At 45.3% G+C, this 20,017-nt stretch overlaps 1 protein-coding gene across 1 annotated transcript in view; it reads right to left on the reverse strand.

Annotated features, from left to right (window-relative positions):
- The window catches only part of LOC144762471 (adhesion G protein-coupled receptor F5-like), a 937,058-nt gene that overhangs the window by 61,560 nt on the left and 855,481 nt on the right, over nt 1-20,017 (reverse strand). Inside the window, exons 23-24 of the mRNA XM_078647684.1 lie at nt 7,451-7,492; nt 7,279-7,338 (exon numbers count right to left, since the gene is read on the reverse strand). Coding sequence (XP_078503810.1) covers nt 7,279-7,338; nt 7,451-7,492 — 102 coding nt within the window. The remainder of the gene's footprint in view (nt 1-7,278; nt 7,339-7,450; nt 7,493-20,017) is intronic.

Genomic DNA, 20,017 nt, shown 5'->3' on the forward strand with positions numbered 1-20,017 from the left:
TCTGGTCTTGGGCCCGCTGCTGCAAATGCTGGAGTATACTTTTTGCAAATAATTTGCCCGCAGCGTCCAGCAGCGTGATCTGTCTAAAGCTAGTAGGTGACCTTTTTGAGCCCTTTTTATACAGCGGGACTATAATACTCCCCTTCCAAGATGAGGGAATACTAATCGATTGAAAACAAAAGTTAAACAGTGGCACCAGGAAAGCTTCCCATGACGCTGGATCCTTTTTAATTAGCATGATCGGTATACCATCCGGTCCTTGTGCACCGGAGGTTCTAGCGTTCTTTATATAGCCAATCACTTCAGCCCTTGACGGGGGACCATAATCGACACAAACAGCCTCCTCTATTACAGGCATCTGAAAAGGCGCTGAGCTGTTAAATGTATATAGTAGAGAAATATAGTCCACCCACTCTCTTTCTGGAATCGGAATCGGGAGTGCCCTCTGTCTAGAATCACAATACTCTGCGATCAGGTGCCAATACTTTTTGAATCTTTGGCTCTCGCTGCTTCTCTCAACCCAATCCATTTAGCATCCATCTCATCTCTCTTTACTCTTAATTTATAACGGCCTCTAACTCGCTTTAGGCGATTAATTTCCTGTTGCACGCCTGTGGAAAATTGTTTATATTGCTTCCGAACTAAATTGTTAATTTCATCGTTTAAGGCCTTCAGGATAGGGGGAACCTGATTTACTCTTGTCGGCCAGAGGATACTGAGCTTAAGTTTTTTATCTCCCTCATATGTGCCTCAAAAAATTGCATGATATTAACGTAAGCGTGGCGTGCTGTTCTGGGAAAGTTTTTTTCACTATCGCACCTACCTCAACTGTATTTTTTTGTGTCCAAAATGAAGGACTATTAGATTTATTAAAAACAATCGAGCCCTGGCACAAGTGCCCTCGATTCAGTGCAGATAGGTTAAAGGCCAAAGTCAAGCTTATTACACTGTGATCACTCCATACTGATGGGATAACCTCTAAATTTTCACAAGCCTCAAACATTTGGTAGGAAATGGCTACGTAGTCCAATAGGCTTTGTGTACGAGAAGAAAGAAAAGTAAATTGAGCTGTTTTATCGACTGGCATCCTCCCGTTTAAGATGACCAAATCTGCACTTCTAATGCTATCAAGCAGAAGGAATCCCCGTTTATCCATTTTTATTTTATCCGGTAGAAAGGATTCGGGAATATACCAGATTTCCTCTTTGTCTGGGTTAGCATATATTACCTGCGATTAATTAGAAATGTTTGCATTTAAATCTCCCACTAATACCACTAGAGGACATTCTTCCATGGTGGCTATCTCCTTAATATATAAAAAAAAAGTGAACTCAACAAATGGTCATAATTTTTCCCTGGGGGAATATAGAGATTTGCCAACAGGAAGAAGGTGGACCTACAAAACTCTCCCAGACATGCCAAGTTCATGCAAATGCAAAGATTTGATGGGTGGTAAAAGACTTTCTGATTCCAGCTAAAACTGTTCTTGAGCAAAATGGACCCCCCCCCCCCCACTAGCATGTCCCCTTTCAGAGTGCTTAGCATAGCAAGAGAAAGTAAAAGACCCCATTACAATCAAAGTCTTTGCACGCCCAAGTCTCTTGTAGGCATATAATCAGAGGATTTAAAGATTTTAAATAATTACATTTTTCCTCATCGTGCCCCACACTGGCCATATTCCAGGTCAGAAGTAGCCCCCCCTGGCTACCTCAGAGGAGCACTTCTTTCTACCTCTGTACAGTTTGCTATTCAGGGTTTTTGCTACCCAGCTCCACTGGGCTAAGTCATCTTCTTTATTAGGAGAATGACGCGCAACTACAAAATCAGACACCAAATTTATGGATTGACCCTTTTTATTTAATGAGACCATAATATTTTTAGCGTTGCCCATAGGACACTCCAAGTCGGGGCCCATAGCGTCCAACACCACAGAATTGCCCGGCCTCTGATCTTGTAAGCGTAGGATTGCACTACACCTGGTAGAACAATCCTCAGAATTTGATACAGAAATTATATCTAACCCTCGTTTTAAAAAGTGCTCACAGTTCTGTATGGCTAAGTTGGCCACTAGCAAAGAGCAGAAGGTGAAACTAGAGAAGGAAACATTCTCGTGCTGAATAATATTCACATTTAGAATATCCCTGCTTTCTAACAACTTCAATGCCTCTAGTTCAGAAAAAAGTTTGAGGATGAGTCCTCTGTTTATCGGATCAGACTCAGTCTCAAATAACCAGATGAAATCCACTATGGGCGATGAAGCAGTCTGCACCATATTAGCTTTCTTTGCGGCATCTCTTTGAGGAATCCATAGAGGCACCCTATCACCATTATTAACCGTCTGTACCTTTGCATTGAACTTGATCTGCATGTGAAACCCCACCTCTAGGTTACCGACTGGTCCATCCCCCCGAACTGTGGACCATGTTTGAAATATAGGGTCTCCACCTCCCAGTATTTTTCTCCTCCCCAAGGGATCACCCCCTCACTAAGCTGAAGAGGATGAGGTACTAAAGGGGACTGCAGCGGAAGACTTAATGGCGCCACTACTGCTCCAGAGGCCCCTACTCTCCCATTTGGAGACAGAAGTACTGTGACGGCGTTCCTGGGTGCACCTTCCCCAATTAGCAGTTTAGAACCACCCTCCTCCGTTGCAGTCTGGGCAACACTCTGGCTATCTGGGATCTGTGGAAAATGTAACTTTGACATTTTTCGTTTAGGGAATCGTCTTTTCCTTTTTTGTTTCTTCTTCCTATTTTTCCCTTTACAGTTTGTTGCAAGCCCTCCCCTCTTCCCTACTTTCGTTCCTAAGTTCACCAAAGAGTTCAAAAGTTGGGCCTGTAGGGCAGATCGAGTTGGGGCCACCCCCTCTGTCCCTCCCCCGTCTTTTTGCCCAACATAACCCTTGATTTTCTCTGCTTCCTCAATGGCTCCACCGGCCTCCCTTTTCCCCTTAATGAACAAAGGGTAAAGTTTTAGTGGGACATGTTCCAAAGGAGGGCCCACTGCAGCTTCCTCGAAAAGTGAGCTTAAACAACGCTCTTCATTTTCAAGGTTACAGGAAGATTCTATTTGGGACAATGAGGAGAGAGGTGTACCTGCTTGAACAGACACATCTCTCTGCTCTACACGGGGAACAAGTAAAAGGGGACTAACATCAGTTTTTTCGTCCAATCGCACAGGTATAATGGAGGGGGTAATAATGGTGCCCAATTTATTCACTTTTTGTACTTCGAACAACATCACGGAGATCATTTCCAGCATATGGTGTGAACTAAAAACAGATTTCTCCAATAAAGACAAAATAGAACTTGAAAGTCTTTCGATGCAGACAAAGTATTCCGAAAACACACCATTCTTCTCATTACCCAGCTTTGGTTGTGAACTAGGCAAAAATACATCATCAACATCATGAGCATCATAGATGGACTCCACGGAATTACCATTCGGGGGACTTGTACTACAATATAATAGGGGCAAAGAGAGGCGCCTGAGGGGGGAGTTTGCAATGCAAGTGTTCTTTTCCTTCGGACTACTCATTGGATACCCGTTCTTTACAGGGTTCTTCACAGGGTTTACGTTGATGGCGCCCCACCCCCTTGTTTGAGCTTTAGTGTCAATGTCTGGTGGTGTAAAGTCTTCCCTTAAATTAGGTTCTCCACAAAATGAAGCCTTTTCCACCATTCCAACAATGTCCTTCCCGGCATCCTCCCGAATTCCTCTGATGCACCCAAGCACACCCTCTTCACTGAGCCCCTTGCCGATGTTCCCCTCCATAGGGGCAACATATACACCCACGGTCTTACTGCATGATTTTTTCCTGCTCAGTGAAGTGGATTGCTGATTCTGCTGGTTAAGAGGATGATCCGAGCCCATGCCTAGGTGCAAAGCAACGTCCGAAGCAACAGGTATACCAACAGCAGGAAACTCCACTTCTGATGGATTTGAAGGGATATATAGGCTATGTTGTGACTGTTGGGACTTTTGGATTAAATGATTACCACATGGGCCAGGGACCAAATTTGTCCTTAAAGATATATCCGGTAAAGGGCTAATTGAGTCATCTTCCGTGCCTGATCTTATCTGGCCCCTTGCCCCTTCTTGGGACATTATCAGACTCCCCGTGGAACCATAAGGGTTTCCCTGAGCTTCCCCAGTAGAGAGGAGGGGCGATGTTACTGAGGCAAACTTGGAATGCAGACTATCTTGCCCCAATGTTGCCTCCGCAGGAACAATCAAGGGAGCTTTCCGAAAGAAACCCGTAACAGTTGATTGAGATTTATATACAGAGGTGTTGTAGATTTTTAGTTCCATTGTATGATCTCCTCAATTTCCTTACACAACTCGGAGATGAGGTAAGTACGCGTCCGGAGCGTAATTTTCTGGAAGTCAACTCACGCGTAGGATGGAGACTTACACCTCTCACCCACTATCACCACCGCCTTGACCGCTAAAATGCTCTTAAAATATAAAATGTCCCCTGTAGAAGTCAACCAGGCAGCGGCATGTGGAAATGGGCTGAGATAGTCCATAAGTACAAACCTGGCTCAGCAGCTCAACAGTTTTCATCACGCATCCACCATCCGTCAGCGTTTGCAGGCTCTCAACAGGCTCTCAAGGAGCGGGAAGTCCTAGACTAGAACTACGGCAGAGGTCTCAACTGCGAGCGTAATGGTATTTCTCCTCGCAGACACAGTAGCACGGGTGAAGTGAAGTAGCACGGGTGAAGTGAAACAAAATGGACAAGAGGTGGCAGGTAAAGCAGTCACAACCTACACCTTCACCGGCACCGGCACCACAAACCAAGCACGAGCCAAGCACAGGCACCACCACCTCTCTGAATTCAAACGGGACTCACTCACCTCCCCTAAGGCGCCGTAACCAAACGCTGCCTTAGGCTCCGCGCATCTCACTAGGGCTCAATCAACTACTAGAAGGGCTGCGCAGTCTCATCTCTCTCGTCTCGGCCGGCTGACAGAGGGCGCTTCAATAGTCTGCAGTCACAAACTGGTACTTACAACTTCCCCCAGATCTCCCTGCAGTTCGGGGTGGAGGGTGCACAGATCGTCCTGCAGGGCTACCAAGGCAGAGCCTCCTCACGACTCATTGCAGCACTGATTCAAAAGCGGTGCTTCCTCTTCTTCACGGTTGACACAGCTCTCTCTTCTCTTCACTGGTTGCAACTTCTCCACTGTGCCCTCTGGGCTGAACCTCCCTGCAGCACTCACGGGGACTCACTGGGACTCGCAGCACACCAGGCAAGCACCAGGCAACCACGTCGCAACACTTAGTGCCACCCGCGGTGCTTGCGGAACTCTCGGCACTCGCAGCACTAGGGCCACCCTCCGCTTTACTGCTTTTTTTTACCGCACTCGCGGCAGTCGTGACATCAAGACACTCGCGGCACTTCCCACACCGCGGCGCTGTCTTGCTGCTGTTTTTTACCATTATCTTCCGCACCGTGGTTTGATTGCCTCAATGCATTAAAGGCGAGCGAGCCAGAGCCAGAGCCGCTGCTCCCACCTCCGCTCCTTTGCGCAACTTGCTGGCTCTGTGGGTCACGTTCACAGCTCTCTGCTGCTCTTTAGCGTACTGAGTGGTGTCTGAATTGAATCGTGTCCCATGACAAATTTAGGGACCTACACCCAGGTAAGCCCTTAAGTATCCTAAAAAAAGGGTTGGGATGATTCTGGGGACCCTCCCAGGGGAGGGTATGGCCAGGGGGGAGAATTGCATCAGAGCAGTAACCAACGGCTACCAGAGCTGGGTTGAACAGGACTATGAACGAAGTACTAAATGTGCCCCTCATGCAGACTGAGTGGCGCTGGCAAGCGCACCCACCCTGCCCCAATACATTAAATCCTGTCTGGGAGGTGGTCACACCTCCCTGTGACAGGATACCTATTGTTCTGCCTTTGCCTGCTCGAGCTTACCTCCAAAGCAGGAGGGAAGGTTTGTGTCTCTGGTTGGCAGCAGCCATGTTGTGCGGTGCAGGTCTAGAAGACTGGTACCGAGAGCACTGAGTGCCTAATGGAGGCCCATTCCAGTGCTTGGAATCATACCTCCCAGACCATTTACAATGTGGGGGTATCATTCCAACATGTTTGATACCAAACATGATAGGATTCGTTGCAGCCAATTTCGAGATGGTCATCTCACACTTACGCATCATACCAAGATAACATTTGTGTTACCCTATCTGAACAAGGACACCATGTTGTGGTCACCTCATTTGACCTTCAATAATAGTCCTATCATACATAACCAATCAAGTTATAGATAATTTTAAGTCTACCTTAGGCTAGACAAACCGTACTTTTAAGTTTGAGGCAAGGGAACAAAGAGCTCTTAACATCCATCAGTCAGTTTCGTAAATATTTTGCTGACAATGAAGCAGCTCTCACCACATTTTCTCAAGGCCTCAGAGAGGAACCCAAGGACACTTTATCACTAGTAGTAAATCAATCCCCAACTATTTCTGCCTTAATTGATGGAACTGTTTGAATTGAGAACAAACAAAAGATTCTGAAACAGTAATGACGCAGTTTCTTTTGTTGCTCTGGGTCAACATATCCCTGTGATTTGTTTCCACAGAATTATTTTAGTTTGCAAAGCTTGCATAACTTTTTGAATAACTTTGGCAACTTAATGTGGGGAAAGATTCACATATTTATACTCCACTAGTTGGTATTACCAGTAACAGAAGCACAGCAAATGGTTCTACTTAACTCTTACATTACAAGACATTTGGTTTTCGCCTTTAGGGAATCAGTTAACTCTTTGGACCACTACTCACTACATTGTTGTTAATACAAATGGCATAACACTAGTTGCATTGCACAGTATCATCTCAGCCATCTCAGCCCAAAAAAGGATTAAACAAGTTGTAAAGTTACTTCTGGCAAAAGAATTCAACTTTGTGGAACCCAGAGTTATATTAAATTGTGTATTTTCTTTTATATCCAACGTTTCGCCATTTAAGTCAATTTAGAAAATATCTGTGATCCTATCTACTTAAAGGTACATGATGATCAGGCCAGACGAGAAGGATATTCTATAAAGACTATCACTGTAATCTGCAACTGAAATAAACAGTTATAAAAGAAACAAAACAATTTGTGGATACTGACTGTTTCAGGCATTTGTTGTGACACTGTCCCATATGCTTACATCTATGCCTGTGTAACGTTGCTTTACCACTCTGTGTGCTGTCTGCAACCATTTATACTACCCCATACCTGGTGCAACCAACTGAAACACATTACACTATTCTAAACATACCTTGGTGAGTTGGGAAACCCATCTTGTTAGAGAGAACTGGCGTAATAGTGCTTCCCGCGTCTGTTTAGTAAAAAGAACAGCAAAGTTAGTCAGATTGAGCACTAACCAAATACAAGTTGCAATTCAGAGACTATTCATTGGTATTTGTACCAAAATGTACTTAAATTATCACCTTTGCATCCATAAGTGCGCCGAACACCAGAATGAAGAATCCCTAAAATGTAGAATAAAGACAGCGTTATGTCTTAGAACAGCAAGCCAGAATGTGCCAGCCAAGTGAAGGTACATTGTCTTGAAGTCAAAATGTGGATGGAAGAAGTAGCAAATTATTAGTGAATATTTTTTGGCATAGTAAAACAGACCTATGTAACCCTTAACAACAAAAAAGTGTTATGAATACAGCTAGTATTAATGGGTATTGCCACTGGTAGTAAAACCTTCTTCCACTAAATCATTTCCTGTATGTTAACATCTGCAGTTCCCACTACGGAATACACAGCTCAAACTTATTTTTAGTTAATAAGTGAACTATAATACCAGCTTTGATGATCTAAAATAGGGAACAGAGAGAACCAATTGAAGTTTAGGTTAGGTGCAGTCACAAAATAATGGCAGGGGAGTGGTTGCTCTTTGCTGGAGTGTCACTGTCACAGCCTCATGTTTGAGCCATACTAAAGAGAGATTGACAGGCAATTTTGGCTGTCTAAAAGACCTCATGCCATCCACTCTAAAAAGAAAAAAAATTATAATAACACGTATAAGGAGAGAGAGGACTTTCCGTCCACTCCCTACATGTGCGTTTATGGCTTGCCACTGCTTGGATGGGTTTTCCATGAAGGCCATGGCGTTTGGTGAATGATTACAGTATCACATTAGTTGTCATATGTCTCTACAATGCAAAACTCTGCAGTGTATGTCTTTAGGTAATCAGTTACACTGCTGACATCTTCTGACATTTTTTCACAACAATTTTATGGGGTACAACTAAAGTCTAATAAAGCAGTTTGTTGAGCAAATGGTTCTGTTTTTAATATTATTAAGCCAAAAAACTTTATTGCATTTTTATTTATAAATTATTCTTTTTCTTCATCTACTTGATTGGATATTTTATACTGCAAACTGTGAGCAGGAAAAAAAGCCACGCTGTCAAAAAGCAGGTTTTGTTAATGAATGCACATATGAGTGCTTCTCTTTAAAAATGCTTAGGGGCAGATTTACAAGCCCCTTATGCCCCTTTTACGGCGCCGTTGCGTCACTTTTGTGATGCAGCGGTGGCGCAAAAGATGTGCCATGGTGTGGGGTATTTACAACGTGACGCATCTGGGAGATGCGTCACGTTGTAAAGCCCTGTGTCAGAAGGAGGCGTTCCTGCGCGCGGGGGGGGGGGGCGTTCCGGCGCAGGAACGCCGCCTAAAAATGGCTGAGTAAAATCTACCAGATTTCACTCAGTCACTTTTGAGCCCATGCGACGTCAAAACCCTGCACCTGCATGAAGCAGGCGAAAGGATTGACGCAGCATTGTAAGAATGGGGCCCCCCAGAGCATTGCTGGAGCTGTGTCGCGCTTGCAACGCAACTCCAGCAATGCGCCGCTTTTACGGCACGGATGCGTGATGCATCTGTGCCGTTTTTGCCTCATGGTGCACCGCGTTATAAATGCGGCGCATCTATGGTGGCAGAGGCATGGCGCACAATAACTGGCACATCCCTGCTGATATGCAGGGATGCACCAGTTAGTGTAAATCTGCCCCTTAGATTTGTAAGCAATTGTACAAAATAATTTAGAAGATTTGTAAGCAAGAGGAGAATATAATTCAGGAGTGCAAACTAGTATGCATAGCAAAAAAAGGTTATTATATACCCTAAAGTATGTATTAAACTGAGAACTCCTATTATTGAGTGCATTGACTACTGTACAGTGGAATACCTGGACACATGAGAGTGGCATATATTTAGTTACTACATTTAAATAATAAACACTTGCTTGAGACAGATTTATTGCATATTCAAAACACAAAATGCTGGAAATAATTGATTTTACTAAACATTAAACACACGCACCAGGGAACCATGTAAGTGTATGTGATAAAAATTACATTTTAATCTTTGTTGTGATAAAGAATTATTTAGCAAAAAATAATGCTTGTTATAAGGCATATTGATTAGAATCAGAATATGATTAATAAAAATGGCATGCTAGTGCAACTGATGACTGAAAGTGATAAGTGGGCATTCTGGGACAATATTAGATTATTTCCAAAATAAAAAATGCTGATATTTGAATGATAATGTAGTGCTGGAGCTGATTTCATCGGCAGTCAGGCATTGCTTTATTTCTGTGCTTCAGACAGACTGCATTTAAATTGACACGCACATTTTGGTGCAAGTGAAAACAAATGGCACATGAGACATGAAATTAGGCCTAGTCAATCTAAAATGCTTTTGCTGAATTAACATGTGTTTTTGCAGTGTAGAAAAAACTTGTGATTTAGGTGGGCTTTTTATTTGTGAAGAATAACCATAGAATGTGTTCTCTCTTCCCAGCTCATTTTTCCTTATAATCTACACCCCTGTCCCTGTCTTAAGAGACTTTGGCATGTTGCATATTTAGATAAATATTTCAGTTTAAAACACCTCTTTTTATAATCTGTGTTAATTAATAATGCACCAAACACTACACATGGGGCTAAACACTTTTTTTGCATGAAAAGCTATCTAAAACATTAAAGCATGTTGCTATGAGTATGTATTAACTGTGTGCGCTTTGACAATTTACACTAGTGCATGTATCATGCTATGTTGCACATTGCACATTTTGCATATTGTGCATAAACAATAAGAAAAGCTGCTTTAAACTAATACCTTTGCTAGTAAATCTTTTATAAAGAGTATTAGTATGGGGTTGGGAAAACATAATGGGCTTATTTACAAAAAGTTAATACTCTTTTGTGTTTGTTTTGTTTTGGGCCTAAGATAACATGGCTGCCAGTGAATCCAACAAGGCTCTGACTTGCATTAAAAGAAGAGAGCATGCGCAGATGATACCAGCTTTTCTCAAGTACAGAAGGAGTCAAGGCCACTGTGAACTGTACATTCTTATGATTGTGCCACTGTACCAGTGTTAGTTAAAGTATCCTTCCTGTCTGCGGATGTATGACATCACAACGCATTCCTTTACTCCGCATCCCATTACAATGCAGTTTTTACAACGCAAGTCATTACAACGACTTGCATTGGGGGGCACTGGATAGTGGAATAGTTTAATTTTCTATTCCAACTCCAGTCCCCGTGGATAGTAGGGAAGGTGTTGGATAGAAAATTAAATTATTCCCTATCCTACAGCGCCCTCCAGCGCAAGTTGTTGTAACGACTTGCGTTGTAATAGCTGCGTCGTAATGGTAGTGCGGAGTAAAAGTTGCGATGTAAAGGATGTTCCCCCTGTCTGCGCTGTGACAGGAAAGAGGAAATTAGAATGAAACATTTTTCCTAGTAAATGTTGCTAAAACATATAAATGTATTAATCATTAACGCTTCTTTTGTTAAAACTGGTATGATTAGGATTTTGTAATGAGATCAGGATGATGAGACCTCTTGCCATCGTGACTAACCAATCAGGTAAAAGCTTTTCTGAATATGAAACATTTTTGTGTAGTCGGCCAATAATTAGAGTATACATAATGACCTCTTAGGGGGCGTGGGAGCTCTTCCTGTTTAAGCAAGGGGGCCTCTGTCACAGTGGGAGGAGAGAGGGAAGCAGCAGATGAGATCAGACTTTCATATGGGTTAGGTACGTGATCATCGCGGGTGCTGCCTGGGATGAGATTTGCATCTGAGGAGAGTCAGGTGGGGGGTTTCTTGCTCATATTTTTTAGAGAAGTCCTTGCACGTCATATTTTTGGCACAGCAGGCCACATTCCTTTAAGGTCTTGTGGAGGAGGGGGCGCTTTCAAGGAGCAGCTCCTTTCAGATGATGGAGAGGGAGAGAGATAGATTGAGCATCACCAGAGCAGAGAGTGCAGCTGATTAGAATAGGTTTAGATGCTAAAATTCTAAGTGAATACTTTTGAATAATTTATTAGTTTTGTAAAGATGTATTTGTCTTATGCATTTATTTCTCTTAATGAGAGATTTCTGCAAATTATTTAATTATTGATTAGCCTTGCAAGACTTATTTTTCTTAGAAACTCTTTAAGAGTTTTGACTGACTTTTTGCGCCACATTTTCTTTTCTAAGTGAGATGCTTACATGCAGACTGTAATATGTTCTGTATTAATTCTATTTTTCCTGTTTTCCAAATTCTGTAACCTGATTGATATTTTACTAATGAATAAAGGGTTAGAGAAAACCTTCACTTTTGACTAGAAAATAAAACCCTTTAAAATACTCAGCAACTCTATTTATATATTAATTGCAATTTTGTCTGGGCATGTTTATGAAAAGTCTCCTGAAGGTAATACATGACCTCAAGGGCCCAACACCTTTTCAGCGGTAAAATCGAGGTAGATGAGGTTTTGAATTGAGAAATTACCGTGAAATTACTTCTGCATCAGTAGGCTAATTGAGGGACATCATTTTTTTTATGATATTATGGATTATATTATTAGTTTAGAGAGGATGTTTCCTTGATGCTGTGGCATTTCCTTCACTATTAATATGGCAACCAAATTGATTTCTATTTCCAGCCCTTTGTAAATGAATTCTCACCAAATATAACTACAGTTTGTGAGTCCCAACAGGGCATGACCTGTCTTTTCTATTGCAATAGATTTTCTGTGCAAGGGCTGAGATTACAAGCGTTGTGAAATGTTTAATTTTCGAATCCTGGCCCATCATGGTAGATTCCTAACCATTTCATGAAACTAATTCACAGATTCACTTTATGCGGCCCTATTGACTAAGGTAAATTTATAAGCATAAATGTACTCATGTTTAAATGTACTCTCATGTTTAGGAGTAACTTTACTACTTTTGGATATTCACTATTTCCAAGTGTAAAGCTACTCCAAAATGTAGACTTGCATGTCCTCATCCCCCATGAAACCAGGAGAAAGAGGTTAATTTATGAGTGTAAAGTTATTATTAGTAGTTTCCCCATGGTAAAGTATACAGAAGAGTAAAAATGTTTATTAAACTTTTGTGCACATGTTCGGAGATCTCCCCAATGGGGGTGGAGATCTCCGTATAGAAAATAAAGGAGTGATAAAGCCAGACGTCTCCTCACTTGGGTAAGTGGAAAGCATTTTGTTTTATGTAAGTAGTACTATTGTAGTACTATTAAACAGACTACAAAAAAAGTGTGTGAATAGGGGCCTACACTGTTTAAGAAATGTGAAATCACGGGGGGGGGGCGCTAGGTGGCGCGCGACCAAGATCCTACAATGCCATCCTGAATTAACTGTGAAGATCTGCAGCGTTACTAGCAGGGAGCACTAACTCTGCTGATCACAACGGTGTGCCTTGTACCTCGTGAAACGCCGCTGTCCCCAAGCTAGAGGCAGTGGAAGGTGCGAGCGGGGCTGACTGAGGACGGCCGGAGGTGACTGAGCGGAGTGCAGCCACAGGAAAGACCGTGGCGGGCTGGGGCCCTGGGGAGAGTTAACCGCCACAAGCTCCTGCATGACGGAGGGCTGACGACGCTCTGCAGGGCTTCAGCGCGATCAGAACTGCCCCAATGACTGAAGCGGTGCACCATCCCAGAGTGGAGACATCACTGGAGAGGGGGGGGGGTGTGGCCTTTTTGTTTTAAAAAAGTCTTGCAGTAAAACAGATTATAGCAGAAAACTGTGCCTGCGCGGAGCTGCTAGGGATTAAAATCTCACTTAAATCCTCATGCATTGCGTTGCTGGTATTATATCGCCCTCTTCAGAGCTCACCGGATTTCAATGATATCTTTCTTGAGCTTCTGACGGACTTGGCCTCCAGATACAAGTCCCTTTTGGTGGTAGGTGATTTTAATTACCACTGGGACAAGGTACCCAGATACCCTACTGAGATAGAGTTTGAAGCTAATCTCTCGGCGCTCAACCTACAACAGCTAGTGGCGGGCCCCACTCATGTGAAGGGCCACACATAGGACCTTGTTTGGTCCTCTCTGCCTAAGACAGAAAAAATTGAGGTCAGTCCTTGCATTTGGTCGGACCACTTTATGATAAAGTGCTGGGTTCCGGGTGACCCCGTACTGGCTGTCCCAAATCAGTTACGGAGGAAAGTTCGGTCCTGGAATAAGATTGAGGCTGACTCTCTAATTGCGGCCCTGCTCTCTTCCGCCCCCCCCTAAAATGAGTGGTATTAATTTGGATCAGGATGCTACGGTACTAAAGACCTGGATGCTCACCGCTCTAGATAAACAAGCCCCTGAGCGGATGGAGAGGACTAGATCTAAAGGGAAGGGAGCACCATGGTTTGATGCCTCACTGAAAGAGAAGAAGCAATCCCTCCGCAAGGCAGAGAGAAGGTGGAGACTCAATTACTGTCAAGTAGAGGCTGAAACCTTTAAAACTCTACTCTCAAAATATAAGGCAGACATTGTGGAGAGAAAGTCAGCTTTCTATGAGGGAAGAATTAGGGAGGCGATTAACATACAGCGAGAGACCTTTGTGATATTAAGGGAACTCACGCAGCGGGGTGGGAAAATTTCTATGAGTGATCAACCAGACTGTGACTCTTTCCAAAGTTTCTTTTTTCAGAAAGTACAGGATATCATTATTGATATCAATGCACGACCAGTTACAACTATGCTGCCCAGTCTGGTGGCTCAGGTGCCGTCTAGGTCTATGAACCGCTTTCCCCCCATCGACGACAAGCGTTTAGCGGAACTTGTTGGACAAATTAAATCAGGCTCTAACACAGATCCATGCCCCCCAAGAATCTTTAAAATCGCCTTGCTAGGCATCCAGCCCCAGGTGCTGAGTCTACTGAACAACTCACTGGAAGCAGGCTATCTCCCAACTCAGATGAAGAAAGCTAGGGTCTCCCCACTTCTAAAGAAAGCAGGAACGGACATGAAGGCTTTAAAAAACTATAGGCCTATCTCGCAGCTACCATTCCTGAGTAAGATCCTAGAAAAACACGTCCTGGGCACATTAGCCGGTCATCTGGAGGAACACCATCTCCTTCATGCCAGGCAGGCTGGGTTTCGGCCCCAACATAGCACAGAACTAGTCATGGCCTCGGTCGCCGACGAGCTGAGGGTCAGGGCAGACAATAAACAGCTATGCGCCCTGATTCTTTTAGACCTGTCGGCGGCCTTTGATACGGTCAGCCATACCATCTTGCTGGACCGTATCGCGAAGTTGGGTATCACAGGCCAGGTGCTTAAGTGGCTGGAATCCTTCCTGTCAGGACGAACTCAGAGAGTGCAGCTGGAAGACCAGTTGTCTGGGATTAGTGATGTGACATGGGGTGTGCCCCAGGGGTCGGCACTATCCCCCCTGCTTTTTAATATTTATTTACAACCGCTGGTGGAGGAGCTTATGCGTAGGAATTGCGAAATATTCAATTACGCAGACAATACCCAGCTATTGGTCCAGCTGGAAGACACCAAAGAGGCCCAGGAATCAGTGAGGAACCTGCTCAGTTTCACGGTCAACTGGATGACTAACATTCTGTTGAAAGTGAATGCTGATAAAACGGAGGTGCTGGTGATCAGCAACCGAGGGAATCCCTGGGGTGACCTGTATTGGCCCCCAGAGTTAGGAACTACTCCCTCTCCTGGGATGGTGGTAAAAAGCCTGGGTTTGAGGATCGATGCAAACCTCTCGATGGCCTCTCAAGTTTCAGCTGTGGTTGGCTCGTGCACAGGTGTGTTGAGGCAATTACGAAAGTTAGTCCCCATCTTATCAGCCTCCACCCTGCAATCGATCGTATCTGCCACAGTTATCTCAAGACTTGACTATGGCAATGCCTTATATCTCGGCTTGCCACAGAAGCTGTTGAGGAAGCTGCAGGTAGTACAGAACGACGCAGCAAGGCTGATCTTCTCCCTGCCCAGAAATTCGCACGCAACCCCCCTGCTCCAGAAGCTGCACTGGCTACCGGTGAAATTCAGAGTTCAGTTTAAGTGTCTCTGTGTGGCCCATAAGGCACTCTTTGGGAAAGCCCCAGAGTACATTAAGCAACGTCTGAAGAGATATGTCCCTGATAGATCTCTGCGCTCAGGAAAAACTTTCAATTTGATCCAACCCAGGTTTAAGTTAAAAACCAGAGGAGGCAGGGCCCTGTCTGTGCTTCTCCCGCAACTGTGGAATGAGCTCCCGGCAACTCTGAAGGAAGAATCACAGCTACTACCCTTCAGAAAAAACTGAAAACCCACCTATTCAGAAAGGCAATGACTTCAGCTTAATTGGAGGGATAGCTGAGGGTTTGGGGTAACAGTGTGTTATGTTCTTCTGTTAAGCGCTTAGAGACCGGCGGTGATAGGCGCTATATAAACAATTTATAACATAACATAACATAACATAACACTGGCCCGAGTTGAGACGGGCACTGTGACCAACGAGAGCCGCCTGCGGCCCGTACATCCCCGCGTTGTGCCTGGGTACTATGGGCGGCGCGCGGGGGACCACGACCGGAAGAGCTACGCGCTGTGTCTACCTCTGCGAGATCTGGTTGTGGTGCGCGGGGAGAGGTGACTGCCCTTGCGCCTGAATACCGTGCTGGGAGGGCCCGCTCCCAAGCAGGAGAGACCTGCATTGGTGATGCGAGCGGGAAAAGCGGTCATTTTAGAAGCAGCGGAGCGCGTCTACCAGGACAAAGCGAAGACCTGGCGCAGTGTTACATACCCTGGCCATAGGAGCAACTGATACTGAATGCTGCCAAACACGAGAGGTAGGTCAAGACCGCTGTGGGAGCAAACACTGCATTATGTGGCACTAATAAATTGGGGCAACAGATACACGTGTACCCCCCTCCCACGTGTGGTGTAGTAGGTGGCTGGGGACTGCGAAGTCTGCCCATGTGTATCCTGCGGGCCCGAGGGCCTGAATAGCGACTCACTTGTGTTCATGGTCTGGATACCTGGTACCCCACTGGAAACAACACCCACCCAGGGAGCCCTATAGCCTTGGGACAGATCATCTTGATTTTCTCATACCTGAGTACAGATCCGCTATTTTGGGAGCCCTACACCATTGGCACTGACACAGGTGGGCTGGGATATTATAGGACGCGGACCCCCACTGATGAAGGACTAACCACTGATCACGCAGTTGGGGTGTGTGGCCATCTTGGGGTGCAACGACGCCAAACAAAGGAAACTCGCGTTTGAATCTCGCAGGGCGCCGAGTACTAACACCACGGAGCGTACCGACTCAGAAACTGTGGACAGCCAAGAGGAAGACTGGAAGTCCCTTCTTCTGAGCATCAAGCAGAGCCTATCATCCATTGATGCCAAAATGGATGCAATGAATGCAAGAATAGACACAGTAGTGAACAAACTCGAACAACACAACCAGAGAATTACGGAAGCTGAGTCCAGGGTGTCGGAACTGGAGGATGGTGCTGTAGCGAATAGGGAACGTCTGCTCCAAATGGACAAACTCCTAAAAATCATCGCGGATAAGAACGAGGACTTGGAGGCCCGTTCGAGGAGGAACAACGTCTGCGTTTTAGGCCTGGCTGAATCGACAAAAACAGGTCCCATGGAGGACTTCATGAAAAAATTGGTCATAGATCTATTTGGAAGAGACTCCTTCTCAGCGCATATGACAATAGAGAGAGCAGTCGTTGGCTGCACGTCCATCCCCGGGGGCGACACCTCGTCCTATCATCATGCGTTTCCTAAACTACCACGACAGAGATACAGTCCTCAGACTGGCACCTGAAAAAGGCCAGGTGCACTACGAAAATATTACGCTAGCTTTTTTCCCACGCCATGATGTACCCTGCGAAGCTAAAGATCACACATCGCGGACATCAACATTACTTCACCAACCCCCAGCAGGTGTAGGACTACCTCAAAAAGAATTGCAGGGCGACATCCAGGAAAGCAGCGGCACGTGACCGCTAAAGATCACCATCACCGATGTCTCAACCGGAATGAACTGTCTAAGCCTTGCAGATGCATGAACAGGCGGACATGACCCTAGCACAGCGGATCAACGGCTCCGAAATGGTGATGTATACCTGCCGACAATATATATGTAATCAGGTCTGCCCGGTTGCTCTTCCCCATCCCACGGAAGCTGCTTGCCTACTCGGCGTAGTGGCGTGTTGGTGCAACAAGGGAGAAGAGGAGGCATGGCGCGGGGCCCTAGTGTCTCCCATAACGGGTGAACCCCCAGTTAATGTTGGGACTGACTGTTACGATGGCGAGAGGTCAAATAAGTGGGGAGGGTGGGTCTAGCATACCCGGCAAGTTGGGGGAGCCGGTGTGGGTGGTGGGGGGATGTATTGGGATGGATGTGCTGCACACAGTACAGGCAATAATGGTTAACAGTGTATGTTATAATTCTGGTTTCTTTTGTGATGGAGTCATTAGATAAGGCTTGCAACACTCGAAATATCAAGGTGGCGTCATGGAATGTGTGCGGGCTCAATGACCCTAGGAAGCGCAGACGGGTGCTTGGGTAATCAGACAGACACGATATTAGGATTGCTCTTTTACAAGAAACTAACTTGGCCCCCGGGACCAACCCCCAATTCCCCTCGAGGTGGGCCTGCCACCGGTGCTTTGCGTCTAACTGCAGTTACTCTAAGGGAGTGGCCATTCTAATCAGGCGAGTAGTGGCATTTGCTCCCGCTGGATCTGAATCTGATGTTGGTGGCAGGTTCTGCCTACTTTGGGGTAGACTTTACTCACATGACGTGGTGTTCGCCAATTATTATGGCCCTAATATAGATGATCCCCATATTCTTCTCTTATTGTGGGGCAAAATACTAACGTTAGGCATCACTTATGTTATTTGGAGAGGGGACTTTAACACAACCCTACGGCCCCAGATGGACAGATCTCGAGTTTCCCCGGCCCACCACACGCTCACACAAAGCACACTAAGTGATATTATAGATAGCAACTATTTGCTGGATTCTTGGAGGTACAAGCATCCTTCATCTAGGGAGGGCACGCACTTCTCGGCGGTCCACTCTTCCTGGGCTACATTTGACTATGTGTTTGTTTCTTTGGACATGGCACACTGTCTAGGCCGTGCGCAACATCTGGCCCGCACATACTCGGATAACTCTCCGGTGGTCGTGGAGCTGCAGACCCCTCTGGACAGCTCCCTGTATCTAATTTGGCGCCTTAACCCTTCTCATCTCAACGATTCAGCATTTAAGGCTGAGATAGAACAGGATATCCAGGATTTCTTTGAATGCAATCCAAACTCTGTATCTAGCATCACAAAAGTTTGGGAGGCATTCAAGGTTACGGCAAGGGAGTGGTGCATAGCCAAAGGCAGGGGAGTCCTTAAAACACTGCCTAATGATCTTCACAAATTAGAGAGGGAGCTTCAAGATCTAGAAAACGCCCTTGCTCGCAATCCCGACGGTAATGGTATAAAAGTCCAAATGCGAAACAAAGTAACGGAATATGAACTGCTGGAGGACAGGGAATGTTACTTCCGGGGGAAACCACACATGGCACGCATATATGGTGAAGGGGATTACCCGGGGAAGGCACTAGCGAATGCAACCAGACCCCCTAAATTTTCCAACTATGTTATGGAAATCCAAGACGCACACGGCAAAACACACAGGAATCTCCCGGACCTACTCAGTACTTTTAGGGAACACTATAGCACGCTTTATTCTTCTCAAAGAGGCGCTCCACTTGATTTACCTGCCTACTTTGGAGATACTGCACTTGCCTGGCTGGGTGACACTCAGCGAAAGTTCCTTAACTTAGACCTAGAACTTGACGAGATCATGGATGCTATTATGCATATGAAATCGGGCCGGGCCCTGGGATCAGACGGACTCCCAATTGAATTTTACAAAACCTATGTTCAGTTGTTAGCCCCTATCCTAAAAGAGGTATGTTATGCAGCATTAGAGGAAGGATGCTTGCCCAAGACTATGAGAGAGGCCCTTATAGCCTCGCTGCTCAAACCAGCGAAATCCCCAGTGCTATGCGATTCATACCGTCCCCTGTCCTTATTGAATTGTGACACTAAAATAATGGCAAAGGTCCTCGCGACCTGCCTAAACCTATTGATGGAGCGACTAGTGCTGCCCGATCAAGCTGGTTTTATACCCATTCGCTCCACTTCGCACAACCTTAGAACCCTAGCCGCTGTACTTCAAGACATCGACCCTACCTGCGAGGCAGTGGTGGTGTTTCTTGATGCCTCCAAGGCGTTCGACTCACTTGAGTGGGACTATTTGATGGGTACCTTGGAGTATTTGGGAATGCTTCTTACTTTCCTGCACTGGATACGACTGCTGTACTGTCAGCCGACGGCGACTGTGCTGCTGAACGGAGCCAGATATCCCCCTTTAATATTTTCAGAGGCACCAGGCAGGGATGTCCCTTATCCCCAATCCTCTTCGCCCTAGCCATTGAGCCTTTAGCTGCAAAACCTAGATAACATCACAATCATAGGGCGTTGATCGACCCAGCCAGGCAACTGCTAATTTCCCTATGTGCAGACGATATGACATTATATGTGAATAAACCTTGGGAAAACCTGAACCCCCTTCTGCGCGAAATTACAAAATCTGGCAGAATTTCTGGCGTACAAATTAATTAGTCCAAGACTGCCATATTCCCTCTTACTGATAACACGCAGCCACACCAATTGGAC

This window comes from Lissotriton helveticus, chromosome 6, assembly GCF_964261635.1.
Source record: "Lissotriton helveticus chromosome 6, aLisHel1.1, whole genome shotgun sequence".
Classification (NCBI taxonomy): Eukaryota; Metazoa; Chordata; class Amphibia; order Caudata; family Salamandridae; genus Lissotriton; species Lissotriton helveticus.